This window comes from Nycticebus coucang, chromosome 6 (genome assembly GCF_027406575.1).
Source record: "Nycticebus coucang isolate mNycCou1 chromosome 6, mNycCou1.pri, whole genome shotgun sequence".
NCBI lineage: Eukaryota > Metazoa > Chordata > Mammalia > Primates > Lorisidae > Nycticebus > Nycticebus coucang.
Genome location: NC_069785.1, coordinates 67829051 through 67848150, shown reverse-complemented (window position 1 = coordinate 67848150; position 19100 = coordinate 67829051). Strand labels below are relative to the sequence as shown.

Sequence of the window (19100 nt, the reverse complement as noted above, 5' to 3'; positions counted from 1 at the left end):
GTTGACTCAGCTCTTTGATTTTACACTGGGAGCTCTTTGTATTCCTAGTACCTGGCCTGGGAGAGTATGTGCTGACTGCCCAGGCTGAGGGGTTATGACTTTGTTCCTTGGGACAAGTGTTGGATAAGCCTCATCAGGTCAGAGAATCTGGAGCATTCTTGGGATTCTCCATAGCTCTTAAGCCCAAACTTTAGGTTTGTCACTTGGCAGAAAATTTTGTCACTGATGTCACAGCTGTAAAGTTTTTTATTTTTTTCCCTAGAAAATACTATGTTCTGTTTCTCTGTTAGCCTGCAGATCCCTTTTGGGTATGGGAGGCAGGTGGGAATGGTTCCTTTGAATTAACTCTAGTCCCTCTCTACTCAAAGCATCTTTGAAAACTGGTAGCATCAGGGTCACTTGGGTGCTTGTTGGAAAAGCAGCGTGTCAGCCCTATCCAGACTACCCAATCAGGATCTGCATTTTAACAAGATGGGAGGGGTCCTGGGGGGGTTGGGGGGAGGGAGGGATAAGAAAAGGCCAGGCTCAGTGGCTAGTTCTCTAGGAGGCTGAGGTGGTGGGTAGCCTGAGCTTAGGAGTTCGAGACCATCCTGAGCAAAATCCAGACCCTGTCTCTACTAAAAATAGGAAAAAAGGAGAAAAAAAAAGAAAGAAAGAAAGAAAAAAACATGATCCCTGGGCAATGTGTGCACATAATGAAGTCTGCATTTAGCCTATCCTCTTGCTACTTAGGGCCCTAACTGTTCTTTTTTTTTGACACAGAGTCTCACTATGTCACCCTCGGTAGAGTGCTGTGGCATCACAGCTCACAGCAACCTCAAATTCTTGGGCTTAAACAATTCTTTTGCCACAGCTTCCCAAGTAGCTGGGACTACAGGCGCCCACCACAATGCCTGGCTATTTTTCTGTTGCAGTTGTCATTGTTGCTTTGCTGGCCCAGGCTGGGTTCCGCCACCCTCGGTGTATGTGGCTGGTGCCATAACCACTGCTACGGGCGCTGAGCCAGGGCCCTAACTGTTCTAACTGGGTCTCCTGGTCCTGGAGGAGGGAAGATCCTTCCTAGTTTTTTCCCCCACTCTTCTTTCTGGTATCTGGCTTGTACTGTCATCTTGTGTCTGGTTTAAAACATGTATTAGAGCCTCTCTCCCGATGTCACCCCTTTCTTTATCTAGGCAAACTCACCCTTATCCTTTAAGATGCAATGAAACCTGACTGTATTCTGTACCTCAACCCCCTAGCAGTCAGGAGGCCTTTCTCTGAGTTCCTTCACAATTTATTTATTTGCTCTTATAATGTGACAAACATCCTTCTGTACTGATCATTGTTTGACTCTCTCGTTAATTTCTTGAGGTAAATTCTGAGAGGTCAAATTACTGGTTCAAAGGCTAACAAACCTTTCTAAGGAATGCTTTGATGCTTATTTCCAGACTGGAAATTGGATATTGACATTTACAGGAGAAGGTCATTCTTCACCAGTCTCAACTTTGGCTGGGATTGAAATTACCTGGGAAGCGTTAAAAAATACTGATTTCTGGGCCCTGTCTTTAGAAATTCTGATACCTTAAATAATTGGCTTGAGGTGAAACCTGGGCATTGGGATTTTTTTGTTTGTTTGCAAAGAACATGTAGCTTTTTTTTATTTTCCTGTTAATTGATTTGATCACTTTCATGAGCGCCTAAATGCTGGGGAGTAAGGAAGTGATAACAATTAGGTTTGGTCTGCCCAGTTAGGTCTAAACTTGCTATCTCAAGGTAAGAATCTCACTTCCTGAGATTACTCTTTTATTTCTCTGCTACTCTCAAAGATAGCATCTGAAGAGGGGGTAAAAATGTACACAGCTCTGAAAAGATACGGATGTAGACATAGATGTGTGTAATAAGATGTGACTGTTGGTATGAAGGTGTGTGGCTAGAAAGATATCTCAGTCTATGGGTTGGGGATAGGGAGGGTGGAGGGGTAGGATCCATCTTTCCAGTACCAATCACCTCCTTCCTTTCCTCCAACCATCCCAGAACTGCAGGCCTTTCCTCAGCAGAGTGGTGAGTAGTAGAGAGGGGCATTTGATTGGTAATAATAATATAGTACCATTTTAACAGCCCTTCCTACTTGCCTGGCACTGTCCTGAGCTGTTTGTACATGTGACTCATGCAATCTTTCTGACAATTCATTGTTGTGGGTTCTGTTATTGTCCCTGTGTCATCAGCTAATGGCACACCTCTCTTCTGCTCCCAGTTGATGCCAATATGGAGAAACACTGCTTTAAAGGGTCCCTTGTCGGGAGAGGTGGCTCATACCTGTAATCCTAGCACTCTGGGTGGCTGAGGCAGGTGGATAGCATGATTTAGGAGTTTGAGACCAGCCTGAGCAAAACTGAGACCCTGTCTCTACTAAAAATAGAAAAACTGAGGCAAGAAGATCATTTGAGCCCAAGAATTAGGAGGTTTCTGTGAGCTATGACACCATGGCACTCTACCCAGGGCAACAGCTTGAGACTCTGGTGCTCAGTGCCTGTAGCACAGTGGTTATAGCATTAGCCATATACACTGAGGCTGGCGGGTTTGGTCCAGCCTGGGCCAGCTAAATAATAGTGACAACTACAACAAAAAATAGCTGGGTATTGTGGTGGGCACCTGTAGTCCCAGCTACTTGGGAAGCTGAGGCAAGAGAATTGCTGGAGCCCAGGAGTTTGAGGTTGCTGTGAGCTGTGATGTCACTGCACTCTACCGAGGACGACATAGACTCTGTCTCAAAAAAAAAAAAAGGTCCCTTGATGATTCTCACTCTGTCCCCCAATCAGTTTTAGCAAATATGGACTCTCATGTTAGGTTTGTGCAAAGCAGAGCGTACCTGCACATAGTTGTGGTGTCCACCTCTTCAGCCTTCATCTTGGCAGCCCACCTCCATCCACCTCAGTATTCCAGGTGTCAATCTGGTCCCAGAAGCCAGTGACTTTGGATGGACCTTTGGTTCATTTCCTTCCTAGCCCCTTCACCCACATCTAGTAGCTATGAGTGCTAGCACTTTGTTAAACAAGTATATTTTTCAGGTGTTTATTCTTTCCTTTTACCACACCCTTCCAGGACATTGTTGCCTAACATTACAAACCTGAGTGTCTCTAACTTTTCCTGGTGATAAGAATCATCTGTGACAACATCTGCAAACAAGATTCCTGGGCCACCTCCTCTCCAGGAGCTTGTGACCTGAGTGGTTGCAAAGTGTCTCCCAGGCTGCCCTATTACTTCCTGCTCCCAGGAGGTTGAGTTACCTCCTCTTAGCTCATTGGTCCTCTCCTCTGCAAGGCTATCACTCAAATGGCCTCTTTCTTAAGAGACTTCCCTTCTCCAACCCCAGGCTCTCTCAGCTCTGCCTGCCACTCAGGGCCTCCCAGACTCCCCTGCAATCTCTCTGACTGTATCCTTCCAAATTCTCCTTAGTAGAGGCTGCAGTGAGTTATGGTGATGCTATTGCACTCTAGCCAGGGTAACAGAGCATCAAAAAATAAATAAATAAATAAAATCCCTGAGTAATGTAAGGATGGGGGCTGGGGGTGAAGCAAGCAGAGTGGGGCTTAAACAAGGCACTTTCTAGAAGTGGCCTTTTTAGAAATCATGAATTTTTTAAAAAGACAGCTTGCTGTTTTCTTTTTCAAGCAAAACTACCCCCCACGCCCCCACAAAAAAAGAAAAAAAAAAAAAAAACCGTGAGGCACCAGCCTTGATGGAGGTTGCTCTTAGGCAGGAACCACCTGGAGCTGGGGATTCACTGGGCCTTTTTTGAGGCCAAGACTAGAGTCTCCAGTTCAACACAGCCCTCCCCACTCTTTCCTGGACTCCCTTCTTAACTCATTTTCTTCACCTCTCTGGACCCAGAGGGCATTTGAGCCAAAGAGCCACTTTTTGGGACACGCACTGCTCACTTCACTGCCTATCTGTCCTCTTTCCCTTCCTGACTGTTCTCTGCTCTGCCTCTCAGATCCTGCCATCACTCCATATCCATTCCCATCCTACCTATGCCATGGACCTTTCCCTCTGCCTCCTCTCCCAGTGCCCAGAAATGCCTGCCTTCCTCCTGAATACTTACCCTCCTCAATCAAGTTGTTGGTAAATGCCTTCTGTTATCACGAACTATGGCTCAGAACTCTTGTCTAGATGGAGAGTTTCTGTCTCCTGCCCTGCTCCATGCTATATATTATATACATCTTTCTCCCTACCAGTGGTGTCATCCTAGCTCACAGCAACCTCAAATTCCTGGGCTCAACCAATCCTCCTGCCTCAGCCTCCTGAGTAGCAGAAACTACAGATGTGTACCACTACTGGCCTTAAGTGATGCTTTGTACCTTGGCTTCTCAAAGCGCTAGCTGAGATTATAGGCAGGAGCCTTCCCCTTCCCCCAGCCACTCCCTGCAGGGCTCAGACATGGCCAGTAGCTGTCACAGTTGTATTATTTGGGGGGAAGGGCAGATTCCAAGAGTACACCCGATTAAGCCTATTAACCAGCCTCTTGAAGTTCTGCTGGAATTGCTCCTTTGGGCTAAAGTATTCAGTCCATGACGAAGTTTGTCCGTTCATTTGGTAGAAGGGCATGACAGAAATATGGACTCTGGAGTTAAGCCGCCAGGCTTCATATCCCTGCCTTGCCACTGAATAGCTATGTGACCCTGGCAAGGTGCTCAACATCTGCAAACCTCAGTTTCCTTCTCTTCAAATTAGATTGTTGTGAGAATAAAATGAGCATGTGTTGAGCATTTAGTCCAGTGGCTGGCACCTAGTAAGGGCTCAAATATTAACTGTTAGTATCTTGTTCTGAACCTTATGTCAGGTGCCAGGCTGGCTGCTGGGCTCATAGAGTGTCTGTCCCAACCAGATCTGAGGTGGCTCCAAAGGGTCAGGTACCAACATGGGACTCTGCCATACTTGCTGAACATAAAACATAACTTTTTTTTTTTTTGAAAAATAGTCTCACTTTTTTGCCCTCTGTAGAGTACTAAGGTATCATAGCTCACAGCAGCCTCAAACTCCTGGGCTCAAGTGATTCTCTTGCCTCAGCCCTAATAGCAGGGACTACCGGTGCCTGCCACAATGCCAGCTATTTTTAGAGATGGGGTCTCGCTCTTGCCTAGGCTGCTCTCAAACCTATGAACTTAGGCAGTCCACCCGCCTCGGCCTCCCAGAGTACTAGGATTATAGGCGTGAGCAACCGAGATAAAACATAATTGTTAAGCACAGAGATTGTGGATGGTCAGAGAAGGCTTCATGGAGGAGGTAACTTTAGGCTCACCTTGCAGACTGAGTGGCGTGTCATGCCGGGCAGCTGCAGTAGCACAGAGGAGGAAAGACGTAAATCACTTGAAGAATAACACTGGGGGTAGGGAGGGAGTTAGTGGCAGGAGTTAGACGGAAAGCCAGACCAGATCCCCAGGGGCCTTAGGCTAGGGTTGCCAGATTTAGCAAATAAAAATATAGCCCACCTAGTTAGATTTGAGTTTCAAATGAGTAACCAATACTTTTTTTTTTTAGTATAAGTATGCCCGAAATATTGCATGGATATATTTATACTAAAAAATATTTTGTTTGTCTGCAATTCAAATTTGACTAAGTGGACTGTATTTTAAATGGCAACCCTACTTGTGTGCCTGATCCCCCAAAGGTCCTGCTAAAATGCAGACAGGTTTAAGTCAAAAGAGGAGGAATCCTATTAACTTGTTGGAGCAGATTTATTTTTAAGAATAATGTGGAAAGTGAAATGGGACATAAAGGAGCACATAAAGGAGGTCAGTTGCAGGGTTAAAGAGTATGGGCTGATTGGGGGGGTGGTAGGGAGGGCAGATGTGGTAGGAACCTTGTCTGGCAGATGCAGTGGGAAGGCCTGTAAGAGGACTAGTCCCATAGGGGAGCTCAGGCGATTCTCTTGCCTCAGCCTCCTGAGTAGCTGGGACTACAGGCATTCACCACAATGCCCGGCTATTTTTTTGTTGCACTTTGGCCGGGGCCGGGTTCAAACCTACCACCCTCAGTTATGGGGCCGACGCCCTACTCACTAAGCCACAGGCACCACCCTGGGGGACCTTTAAAAAGCCTTTTTAATTCCCCTCTTCCAAGCACAGGGCATGGTATAGGGTAGATGCTCAGTAAATGTTCCCTGAGTAGGGCTGGGCGCAGTGGCTTATGCCTGTAATCCTAGCACTCTGGGAGGCTGAGGCGGGTGGATCACTTGAGCTCAGGAGTTTGAGACCAGCCTGAGCAAGAGTGAGACCCTATATCTAAAAAGCTGAAAAATTAGGCTTGGCACCTGTAGCTCAAGGGCTAGGGCACCAGCCACATACACCGGAGATGGCAGGTTCGAATCCGGCCTGGGCCTGCCAAACAATAATGACACTACAACCAAAAAAGGCCGGGCGTTGTGGTGAGCGCCTGTAGTCCCAGCTACTTGGGAGGCTGAGGCAAGAGAATCGCTTAAGGTTGGTGTGAGCTGTTATACCATTGCACTCTACCCAGGGTGACAGCTTGAGACTCTGTCTGGAAAAAAGAGAAAAAAAATAATTGAAAAATTAGCTGGGCATTGTGTGGGCGCCTATAGTCTCAGCTACTCTGGAGGCTGAGGCAGGAGGATTGCTTGAGCCCAAGAGTTTGAGCTAGGCTGATGCCATGGCACTCCAGCCTGAGTGATAGAGCAAGACTCTGTCTCAAACAAACAAACAAACACATACAAGACAGTCCTTGACCTCCAGAAGTCTGGCTATACTGAGGAGAGTATTGAATCTAAGGGGGTTGGGGGTTAGAGGAGAGAGTAGTCTCTCTTGGGTCAGGGGTCCCTGGGTTGTAGAGGTGAGCGAAGGGGTGTTTCAGGCAACTGAGTGAGTGGAAGCTTAGAATGAGGAATGTTCTTGGACACTACCCATCTGTAGTGGAGGGGAGGGTAAGGGGTTGAGATTCAGCTAGAGGTCTTAAATGCCATGCTGGAGAGGTCAGCCATAATTTCTGAGCAAAAGCTACAGTCCTTGTCACTGTCTGTTAGTCCAATGACCCTTATCAGAAATCCTGTCACCAAATAAGTTTTGGGGTTCAGATTCTTTCTGATTTTAGAATGTTAATAATGTGCTGCCTATCACAGGCCACAGGGACATCAGCCTAAATCAGAAGGTTCTAGGATGGGTCATAGCTTGCAGCAAGGTAGGTAGCATCAGGTGTTTTGTTTCTGAGAAAGTCCTTACAGAAGTTCATATAGAGGTCCAAGAGCTACTCTTTGCCCCCCAAAATGACAGCTCAGGGGCAAAGAGATGAGGCCCACATTGGGTGGCTGCAGGGATTGCTCTGGCCTAAGTGAAGCCTCATTTTCCTTGGAGGCTAGTCTCATAAGAATGTAATATACGGGCCGCGCCTGTGGCTCAGTGAGTAGGGCGCCGGCCCCATATGCCGAGGGTGGCGGGTTTGGACCCAGCCTCTGCCAAACTGCAACAGAAAAATAGCCGGGTGTTGTGGCGCGCGCCTGTAGTCCCAGCTGCTCGGGAGGCTGAGGTAAGAGAATCGCGTAAGCCCGAGAGTTAGAGGTTGCTGTGAGCCGTGTGATGCCACGGCACTCTACCCAAGGGCGGTACAGTGAGACTCTGTCTCTACAAAAAAAAAAAAAAAAAAGAATGTCATGTACATAGCTGTCTGGGTCCCCACAAAACACCACACTCAGGGAAACCCAAAGCAGTATATTCCCAGCTTGTGGTTCTTCCCAGTCTGATGTGGTATACCATTCTGAGTCATTTTAAGCAGTGTTGCCTGGTTATTTGTGTAATTGTCATACTATCTTTATATCAGGTCTTTGGTGGAACAGGTTAACAGAAGTTAACTGATTCTTGTGCAGAAGGGAAAAGGCAGTGTAATATAACCCTTCACATCGATCATATCCTCAGCAACATGTCTAGTGGGGTGGCGTCCCATCCTCAGGCTTGCTAATTATTCCTGCAGCAAAATGCATCAATTGTAACAGGAAGTGGGATAAATGAAGACTAAGCAAACTTCTCATCAGCTCAGGTCAAATTTGATACCAAAAGAGTTAAAAAAGAAAGAAAGGAAAAAAAGGGCAGCACCTGTGGCTCAGTGAGTACGCCACCGGCCCCATATACTGAGAGTGGCGGGTTAGAACCCGGCCTCGACCAAACTGCAACAAAAAAAATAGCTGGGCATTGTGGCAGGTGCCTGTAGTCCAGCTACTCGGGAGGCTGAGGCAAGAGAATCGCCTAAGCCCAAGAGCTGTAGATTGCTGTGAGCTGTGATGCCACGGCACTGTACCAAAGGCGATAAAGTGAGACTCTGTCTCTAAAAAAAATGAAAAAACCACTTTTCTGAATTTAGAGCTTCTAGAGGGAGATTGTAGACCTGTGAATTTCTCCCCTCAGGAAGTTCCTTGAGACTTGGAAGTGGTGGAAGTTGCCTGCCTTACCGCTAGAGGGCCCCTGATCATCATTTTTTCCTAGGATCTTGGCTAATGGAGGCTTTTCCCTCACTTCAGCTTGCAGATGCCAGCAAGTTACCTAACCTGAAAGACCTTCTTCAGTCCTCCGGAGAGAAAGACAAATGGGCCTGGGACTTGGTGAGCTGGATTTTATCCTCAAAGGTCCTGACAATCCACAGTGCAGGGAAGTCAGAGGTGAGGCTTTGGTGTGTAGGATCGCAGATTCCTAGATTGTAGGGCTCTGGGACAGTGCTTAAACAATGGCTCTGAGACTTCCCTGTGTATCAAAATGACCTGGGCTGCTTGTTGAAAATGGAGATTCCTGGAATTCACCCTCAGAGATTCTGATTCTGTATGTCGAGTTGGACCCAGGAACTTGACTACTGCTTCTTATTATGTACCCTTGATTGCTTATTGGATATAGTTCAGTAACTCATCTGTAAAATGGGGATAATAATAGTGTACTTCCATTGTGGAACTGGCTGTGAGAACTGAGAGACTTTTTATACTTAGAATAATTCCTAAGGACTTGGTAAATGTTAAGTATCACTTTATTTAGCAAGTACTGCAGGTAATTCTGATAAAGTTGACTGTGACCACACCATAAGAAACAATGGCCTAATCTAGTTGTCAGGAAACAGAGGGGCAGAGCCCAAAGTACTGGTAAAAACCTTGTGCTCTGGGTTCAAATCCCGTTTCCATCAGTTTGGGTCTCCTTTTTAGTAAATTGAGAATATTAATACCCTGTTTCCCCGAAAATAAGACAGTGTCTTATTTTAAGGTGTGCTCCCAAAGATGCGCTAGGTCTTATTTTCAGGGGACGTCTTATCTTTCCTGTAAGTAGGTCTTATTTTCAGGGAAACAAGGTAGTTACCTCAAACTGGGGCTGTAATAGAATGTGGGCTGCTAACTCCTAGATTATATTTTAGGTTTGCTTTTGTTAACTATTTTTTATTTTTATTTTGTATTTTACTGTTATCCTATTTTATAAGAGGATATTTTAATGCTAAAAAAAGAGGATGGTCTTAACCTCAGAATAAGGAACATTTCTTCTGAGGAAAGGATCATGACAACTGTCTATCAATATAAATACAGTAGAACCTCCATAGCTTACTACCTCCCTAAGTTGACCTAGTTTTTATAGACTGGACATGGCCACATGTATCTATCAGTACAGTAGGCCTAGTTCCTTATGTTGACCCCTCTCTGTATGTTAACCAGTTTAAGTCCCTTGGATCGTCGACTTAACAGAGGTTCTGCTGTATATCTGTTACATTGCCCTTATTTTTCTCATTTAATCCTAATGAGAGAAAACTGCCAGAGACTGGCTTTGGTTTGTGATTTATTGTCTTTGGTTCATTTTGTGTTTCTATAAAGGAATAGCTGAGGTCGGATAATTTATAAAGAAAAAACAAGAGGTTTATTTGGCGCATGGTTCTGCAGGCTGTACAGGAAGCATGCCTCCACTCACGACAGAAGGCAAAGGGGGAGTAGGTGTGTCACATGGTGAGGGGGGAGCAAGAAGGAAAAGGAAGGGTGCCTGTCTCGTTTAATGAACCAGCTCTCAACTGTGAACTAAGAGTCAGAACTCACAGAACTCACTCATTATCATGGGAAGGGCACCAACCCACTCATGAGGAATCTGCCCCCATGACCCAAACACTTCCCACTAGGCCCCACTTCTAATATTGGAGATGAAGTTTCAACATGAAATTTGGAGGGCACACATACCCAAACCATATCACCTACTGTTTGAAAACCACTGGGATGATGTAGTCTCTGCCCTGAAGAGTATTGTTCTTGGAGAAGACGTTTACTCTTCTGTATCAGTTAGCTTTTGCCGAATAACAAACCACCCATAAAATGTAGTGTCTTACAGTGACAAACGTTGATTGCTTTTCCTGATTCTGTGGGTTGGTTGGGGCTTGGCTGACTTGGATGAGCTCGGTTAGCTTCACTTTTCTCACACTTCTGGATCTTCAGCTGGGGTGACCACCATGGCTGAGTCCTTTGTCTGTGAGGCTCTCATCCTAGAGGCGGCCAGCCCAGGTCAAGGGTGAAGGGCTCTCAACAGCAAACAAGGAAGGTCAAGCCCCTTTCAAGTCTCTATTTGCCATGGTGCCTGTGGCTCAAAGGGGTAGGGTGCTGGCCCCATATACTGGAGGTGGCGGGTTTAAACCCAGCCCTGGCCAGAAAAAAAAAAAAAAGAAAAAAATGTCTCTGTTTGCCATATGTACGCTTTTGTCCCAGTAGCCAAAGGAAGTCACGTGGCCAAGTACATATCCAAGGGGTGGAGAAATAGGTTCCATCTCTTGATGGAATCTAGGTAGAATCCCATTTGCAAAATCATTGCAGAGGGATATATGGACAGGGAAGGAAGGAAAATTTTTTGACTATTTTTTGCAATTTATCCAACCTTTCTCCTTCATGAGACTGTTGTAAATGTAGGATATAGGAAACAGATGTGAAAGTGTCAAGATCAGAAGTGATCTCCAGTTAGAAGGAGCAATTTATGCTTCTCAGCCTACTGTAGGGAGAAAAGCAGTCTTGAGCCTTTTGAGTTTGCTTATTAATGTTTGTATTCTCATGAAATTTGTTATTCTCATGAGCAGAGCCTATGGGAGTCAAACCTGACCTAGGCTTTAAGAAGCCATTTTTACAGTGCATTTTACTAGCTTCCCAAATAAAATTTCAGCTCCTTTCTTTTTCAAGTTTGAAAAGATCCAAAAGCTGACTGGTGCTCCTCACACATCTGTTCCCACGCCGGACTTCCTGTTTGAAGTTGAGTACTTCGACCCAGCCAACACTAAATTTTATGAGACCAAAGGAGAACGAGACCTTATCTATGCCTTCCATGGCAGCCGCCTGGAAAACTTCCATTCCATCATCCACAACGGGCTGCACTGCCACCTGAACAAGGTGGGGCCCAGGGCACCCTGCTAACAAGGGTGAGGGTTTGGGGAGTGAGAGGGGTGGGGGCCTGAGATCCCTGAGGAGTTGGCTGGTGCGGAGTGGGGGTGGTAGGTTTACTAAGGCCTTGCCACTCTAAGTGTGGGAACCTGTGAATAAATCAGACCTGCCTTTTAACAAGATTTCCAGGTGATTCTTATCCTGATTATATAGTTCAAGAAGCATTGACTTAAGGATGGTTCCCAACCTTGGCCACACATTTAGAACCATTTGGGGAGCTTTTAAAAATCCCATATGCCTACATCATCACCCCTTGTAACTGGAAAAAGAAAAAAAAAAACAAAATGCCTAGCTGCATCCCAGGCCAGTAAATCAGAATCTCTGTGAGTAGAGCCCAAATATCAATTGCTTTGAAGGCTCTCCAAGAGATCCCGCTATGTGGACAGCCCCAGCTCCTTAGTGTATCCACTGGGCCAGCAATGTTCACATCACCTGGGAGCTGATGGAAATGTGGACTCTCAGGCCTGCCCCACACCACCTGATGCAAATTCACACTTTCACAAGGTCCTCAGGTGAACATATGCACATTGAAGTTTAAGAAGCACTTCTTACGGGACACTCCAGTGGAGTTAGCTATTAGAAAAATTGAGGGCTGTGCCAGGATGCATCAAGGACAGGGCCTTTCCCGCCCTCCCTAAGTTGCTTTTTTAGCATTTTTAGGAGTTAAAACAGTGTCAGCTACCCCTTCTCTGCTGGTGTTTATTTTGCCCCTGACTGAGGTATAGGAGGAAGTTTACAGACAGGTCCTGGACCTAGAAATACTTAGCAGCCCTGTGGCCCTGGGCAAATTAAACTCTCTGACCCTCAGTTTTCCCATCTGTAACATAGGACCATTACCTTCCTTCTGATATGTGAGAAGATTGAAACAGTTCATGTATACAAAGTGTTCTTCATGTACAAAGTACCAAGGAAGGAGTAGTTGGTTTTACAGGCCAATGGAGAGGTCACCCGGGGTCGCCAGGGAGCTGCAGGCCTTTCCCTCATCATGCAGCATCTGCCTTATCTGTGAGGGGCTGGCTCCGTGAGCCCTGAGCTCCGCTGCGGCTGCTGCAACTCTGAGGCTGGAGAAATTTCCCAGCCCTCCTGCACCTGATTAGTGCCGTTGGGTTTTGTTGAGAATGATGGGCTTGTTTACACTGGCACTCAGTTCATACTGGCTCTCAGCTTACTATTATGACCAGGCTACTGGAACCCAGGGGTCTTCTGCTTTACACTAGAGCCAGCCTGAAGAAGTTGCTTATAGGTTGCACTTCTCTTTTTTTTTTTTTTTTTCTGAGGCAGAGTCTGACTCTGTCACCCTGTGTTATGTAGAGTGCTATGGTGTCATAGCTCACAGCAACCTCACGTTCTTGGGCTCTTGCCTCAGGCTCCCAAGTAGCTGGGACTACAGGCACCTAGCACAATACCCAGCACTAGTTTTTCTATTTTTAGTAGAGGCAGGGGTCTTGCTCTTGCTTAGCCTGGTCTTGAACTCCTAAGCTCAAGTGATCGTCCTGCTTTGGCCTCCCTGCAGAGCTAAGATTACAGGCATGAGCCACTGCATGCAGTGGAGACTCATTTCTTTTCAAAGTAATGACTTAGAGTACTTCCTCCCTTAGGTGAGAACCCCTCCCTGTATGAGGGTGTGACTTTGCCTTGACAAGCCCATCAGTGTAACCATGAATAATGCAGTTGCATAGCAGGAATTACTGTATACACTGCAGCATAACCTGTGATGGAGTACCCACGAGCTGGGGTTTACCTCATTTAATCACCCCCCCCCCCCAGCCGTATGAAGGAGGTGCTTCTAACACTCTTTTATAAATAGATAGAAACTGAGACACAGAGAGTTTATGTGGCTTGCCAGCTTGTTGGAGCATTCAAACCGAGGTCTGTTTGGGCTCTTATATCTATGTTGTTTTCATTTTAACCTTGACCACAAGGAACTGCTGGTTTGCCAGGCTAGATGACCATTCACCAGTTAAACTGTTGTCAGGTAGGAATGTGTTTAGTAATAATCCTATGATGACGTCACAGGATTATTTGACCCTATGTCTTTCTGGGAATAAAGGGGGCTTGAAAGTTTTGTGTTTGTTGTGACTCTGTTGAACAACCTGCATTGTCTTGCTGCACCAACTCCATGTTCACCCATCTGTGTTTCTTTTCTGTTGGGCTCTGCCATTGCAGACATCCTTGTTTGGAGAGGGGACCTACCTCACCAGTGACTTGAGCCTTGCCCTCATTTACAGTCCCCATGGCCACGGGTGGCAGCACAGCCTCCTTGGCCCTATCCTCAGCTGCGTGGCCGTGTGTGAGGTCATTGACCATCCAGATGTCAAGTGCCAAACCAAGAAGAAGGGTGAGTGAGTGTGTGCTTGGCCCAGACCTGGGCTACAGGTCCAGTGTAGGGTATACAGGCTTTTTGTTGGCCTGGCTGTTGGGTGGAGCACCCAGTGCATGCCACCAATGGGCTGGGTCTCGAGCAATGTAGGGGCCTACCTTAAAGATGTGAGCAGTCTTATTAGGGGTTGAACAAGTAATGGAAAAGATCACTTACCACAAGGTAGTAGGTAGTGGGTGCCAGGTGAGGGACTGATGAGATCCACAGGGGCAGCTGAAGGGAAGGAGCAATTTTGGTGGATCCAGATGGTCGGGGGGAAAGCGTAGGGGTGGAGGCAAGGTTAGACTTAAAAAAGGAATAATGGGCTTGGTGCCTGTGGCTCAAGGGGCTAAGGCGCCAGCCACATACACCTGAACTGGCAGGTTTGAATCCAGCCTGGGCCCACCAAACAACAGTGACGGCTACAACCAAAAAATAGCCAGGTGTTGTGGCGGGCGCTTGTGGTCCCAGCTACTTGGGAGGCTGAGGCAGGAGAATCGCTTAAGCTCAGGAGTTGGAGGTTGCTGTGAGCTGTTATGCCACAGCACTCTACCCAGGGCGACAGCTTGAGGCTCTGTCCCAAAGAAAAAAAAGAAAGAAAGAAATAATGGTAAGGCCAGGGCATGGGCTCCCTGAAGGTAAGAGTGAGGTCTTATTCATTCTTAAGCCATCTTGTGTCAACAGAGAGCCTGGTATATACACAGGGGTCCTCAAACCACGGCCCGCGGGCCACATGAGGTGGTGTGATTGTATTTGTTCCCGTTTTGTTTTTTTACTTCAAAATAAGATATGTGCAGTGTGCATAGGAATTTGTTCATAGTTTTTTTTTTTTAAACTATAGTCCGGCCCTCCAATGGTCTGAGGAAGAGTGAACTGGCCCCCTGTTTAAAAAGTTTGAGGACCCGACATTCGGTAATATTTGCTAAACTGGACTTGACGTCTGTAGCTCAGCAGCTAAGGCACCAGCCACACACCAGAGCTGCCGGGTTCGAACCTGGCCTGGGCTTGCCAAAACAACAATGACAACTACGACCAAGAAAATAGCCGGGCGTTGTTGCGGGCGCCTGTAGTCCCAGCCCCTTGGGAGGCTGAGGCAAGAGAATCGCTTAAGCCCAAGAGTTTGAGGTGCTGTGAGCTGTGATGCCAGGCACTCTACCGAGGGTGACATAGTGAGACTCTGTCTCAAAAAAAAATTTTTTTTTTTGCTGAACTGAAGCTCAGGACTAGGTTCAGACCCTCTGATCTAGTCTGGGACATGCTGGAGCCCACAGAGGAGCAGCTGGGGCTATAGGGAATACATCCTGGGCTCTCCAGAGAGCAGTGACTAGCTGCATCTCATCCCACAGCCCTGATGTGTCCCTGACACTTTTTGCCTTGTTCCTCCATGGTGCTGCCACCTCAGAGGCATTAGAGAACACAGACTGTCATTCCAGTCTCCAGAATTGGCTTGTTGGTTCTATCGAGAAAAAAAGAATTCAAAAACTGATTGTTCTGGTTTCTAATGTAAAACAACTGGAATCTGAGAATAGGTCCAGGCCTGACACCACCTTCTCACGCCAGATGGCATGGATATTTGTACTTACAATTTTTAGAAAGTTTGTAAACTGTGACATTAAACATCAAAACAAAACCTTGCAGCCTCCCTTTTTGTTTTGCTTTTGGTGGAGCTTTTTTCATGTTATTAAAAGAAAAGCGTTTTTTTGTTGTTTTTTTATAAACGGATCTTGGTACTAAGGGTAGAAGATAAGTGTTCAAAGAAGCTCAAACCCAAAAGCGTTTGTTTAAAATGCCTATTTATTTCAGATCAAGTCCCGTTTCTGTTCCCAGTCCCAGAGTTTTTTGTTACAGTTGTCAGTTTACTTCTTCCCTCTGCTTTTCCCACTCAGTTGAGTTTTGTTCTATTTTTAATTCCTGTATCCTTTGCATTTTGCTATTCCTTTTTTCCTACTCCTGTCTGCCTCCCAGTCTGCTGGACTCTGCTGTTTTTACTGCTTCCTGTGCACACAGGCCCATTCCTCTGCTGCCCTCATGACCAAGAGCTGGACTCATTTCTCTTTATGATTTGCGTCTTTAGTTATTGTATTCCCCCAGTAAAGGTGTGCTTTACTCTCCTTATTCAGATTCCAAGGAGATAGATCGCAGAAGAGCGAGAATTAAACATAGTGAAGGGGGGGACATCCCTCCAAAGTACTTTGTGGTCACCAATAACCAGCTCCTGCGAGTGAAGTACCTGCTGGTGTATTCGCAGAAGCAGCCCAAGAGGTAAGAGGGTCATTCCCTGCGTGAGGTCCGGAGAACAAGCAGCCTCAGATCTCTGCTGCACGTGGCGAGGGGTCAGGAATAGAATCGGAGAAGACATGGTCCTTACCTGAAGAGGTCTGACAGTTAAATTCGTGAACTTATCCTAGAAAAAGTGCTTCCTACTTCACTGGCGAATATCATTATGGTCACCTTTGAAGAACTCCCCTGGGGAAGCTGTGCATCCCCGCCAGCACCTAGTCCACCCTTCAAAGTAATTTTGGAACTCTCTTTTTGGAATGGCAATCAGAGCCTTTTTCTAGCTGAGTCTGTGAACTTAATCATCTGACCTCAGATATTCCAGTGAAAAGACAGATTTGTAAAGAGAAATAACATGAGGGACTGATGGAAGCCACATTGGCTGCCCCAGACAGTGTAGCCCCTTAGCCATCAGGCCTGTGATTATCTGAAACCCACAGATGAGGTTAAGTGGAGAGGTAGGGCAGTGACTGGACACTGGCTGGGGCTATGTGCCACCCAGCTCAGTTACTTTCCAGGGTGGCTTTGCAACAACCACCTGCCCCTCTCAGCGGTCTATGCATAGGCTTCCCCAGGGTTGGGGTCATTCTGAGATCTTGTTGCGTTGTTGGAACCCATGGGGATGAGCAGCAGGTGAGCAGGTATGACATGAAAAGGGCCCACTTTTAATAATTGCCACTCTGGCTTGTACACACCATGGTTTACACACTTCTAGATTTTGTAAACCAGTAAAATCCCCACCCCCATGGCCCACCCCAACTTGAGAAGTCTATATGGAGTTCCTTAGTCTGGGGCACATTATCCTTTGGTTTAAAGTCATTTTTTTTCTGCTTGAAAATTTCTCTTCCTGGGGTGGCGCCTGTGGCTCAGTCGGTAGGGTGCCGGCCCCATATACCGAGGGTGGCGGGTTCAAACCCGGCCCCGGCCAAACTGCAACCAAAAAATAGCCGGGCGTTGTGGCGGGCGCCTGTAGTCCCAGCTACTTGGGAGGCTGAGGCAAGAGAATCGCTTAAGCCCAGGAGTTGGAGGTTGCTGTGAGCTGTGTGAGGCCACGGCACTCTACCGAGGGCCATGAAGTGAGACTCTGTCTCTACAAAAAAAAAAAAAGAAAATTTCTCTTCCTTTCCCCCTCCTTCCTAGAGTGTTTCGTTAAGTGCACACTTGGATGGTTTAGATCATCTCCTAGTGGGCCAAAGAGGATTTCCCCAGCTTGAATTCATACCTATACGTGTCTAAAAATGAAAAGACCTTTGCTGAATGACCTGCCACCTGCCACTATCTGGGCAGATATCTTGAGCTGGTCATTCTTCTAGATACCAAAGTCTTGCTTAAGAAAAGATGGGTTATAAAAGGTAAAAGAGGAGCTATAAAAGGGAAGATCAGAATGAGCTCATTGCATAGCTGTCTTTGTGCATTTAGAAAATGTTCTGTTGAAAGGTGTGTCAGTGCCAGGGCAAACAGCCCTAGATTTTTTGAGCAAAGGAGCACGAAGCTTCATTTCATGGCTCATGCAGAGGATGGAATTCATCATTTCATCTTCTTTGAGCCAGACTTGTTGCATATACTTAAAAAAAAATGTTTTTCTATTTCATCCAACACATTCTTTTTTCTCTATTAAGCAGGGCTTCTAGCCAGCTCTCCTGGTTTTCTAGCCATTGGTTTACGGTCATGATATCCCTGTATCTGCTGCTGCTGCTCATAGTGAGTGTCATCAACTCGTCTGCTTTCCAGCACTTCTGGAATCGTGCGAAGAGATAATCTTTCTGAGCCTAGTATGGGGGCCACCTCGACTATGTGCCTTCTGATAACTTGTTCTGTACCTCCTGTGCCTCACGTCCAGCCAGGTGCAGCCTGGGGACAGAAGGGGGAACCACAAGTCAATTTTCGTATGCCATAAATGTATTGATTGCCTTTGATGATGCTCCCAGCCACACTCCAGTCAACAGGGACCATTGGTCCCTCACACTTAGGTTTCGGGGGAGCCCTCCCATCTGCTCCTTCCTAACCAGTCCTAGGGAGTTGGCTTTTCAGCCAGGGCCAAAGGAAAAAGTCCTGCTGCATTTAAAAACAAAGTGTCCAAGCTGTCAGTGGTGTGTTTACAATCGCTCCTGGTGGAGTTTGGCCCTTTCTCTAATGCCTTCTGGAAGGCGGAAAATGTGGGGACTATAAATCACTAGGCGGTTGCCTTGTTTTGACTTGCGACACCCAAGAGGAACAGTCATGTTTCTCATAAAAATCACTGGGGTCATTTTTGAATTCCGTCAGCTTTTGTATGTGAGTGCAAAACATTTCAACAGTTTTCTCAAATCAGCAGCCTCTTGCTGCAGCTGTACTTCCTGCTCATTCTCTGACAAACTGTGGATAAGAAAGGAGTCAGGGGCTTGATAAAAACACAGATTTAATAATGAGCAACTCAAGTCATCTTTTTCTAAAAAAATTGCCAACTGCTGATTACAGCTGAAATGGAACCAAATGTTTGTTTTCTGATTTTTTTTTTTTAATAGCTGTTTGTCAAATTAGTCTTTGTGAGCTGAGCAAAAGGGGAAATTTCTAAACCTAGAGCACTATTTGGCCAATGTCCACAGCCTCTTTCCTGGCTGTGTTTTAGAGAAAGGGATTTGAGCGGTAGGCTCGCCTCCTGTTCTCATTCTCACGAAGCTGCCTTGCCTGTGGCCTGCCAGCCATGAGTGCCATGCTGCAGGCCTGTGGTGGTCTGCTGGCCTTTGAGACAGGGGCCTGGCTCGGTGTGCCATAGATCTGCACGGGTTGAGCCTCCTTCAAAGGAGTCGCAGGTCTTTGGGACTCATCCTGGACCTTATCGTGTAGGAAAAGCCTTTGGCCACCCAGAGAGCTGCATCCTACTTGTATTCTCTGCTCCTTTTTTCCTGCTGGGCTCCAGCCATGGGGACCCTGGATGATTTGGGGGTGAGATTTCCATAAAGAAGGGGAAAAATCATTTTTCTATAATTTGTAAAGTTGTGGAAAGCCACTATCACGGTTTTTACATTGAATATTAGAACATTTCAAAAATAATAAAGATATTTTCCTAAT

General features: G+C 46.4%; 1 protein-coding gene across 3 annotated transcripts in view; it reads left to right on the top strand.

Moving 5' to 3' along the window:
- PARP16 (poly(ADP-ribose) polymerase family member 16) overlaps positions 1 to 19100 on the top strand; it is a 24150-nt gene extending 5050 nt beyond the window's left edge. Inside the window, exons 2-6 of one of the 3 annotated variants that reach the window (XM_053593225.1) lie at positions 8501 to 8638; positions 11156 to 11362; positions 13580 to 13751; positions 15893 to 16034; positions 17672 to 19100. In XM_053593225.1, the coding sequence (XP_053449200.1) occupies positions 8501 to 8638; positions 11156 to 11362; positions 13580 to 13751; positions 15893 to 16034; positions 17672 to 17807 (795 nt within the window). In that variant the 3' untranslated portion in view covers positions 17808 to 19100. Of the gene's footprint in view, positions 1 to 8500; positions 8639 to 11155; positions 11363 to 13579; positions 13752 to 15892; positions 16035 to 17668 lie in introns of all 3 variants that reach the window. The other 2 variants (XM_053593224.1, XM_053593226.1) reach the window with 2 other exon arrangements.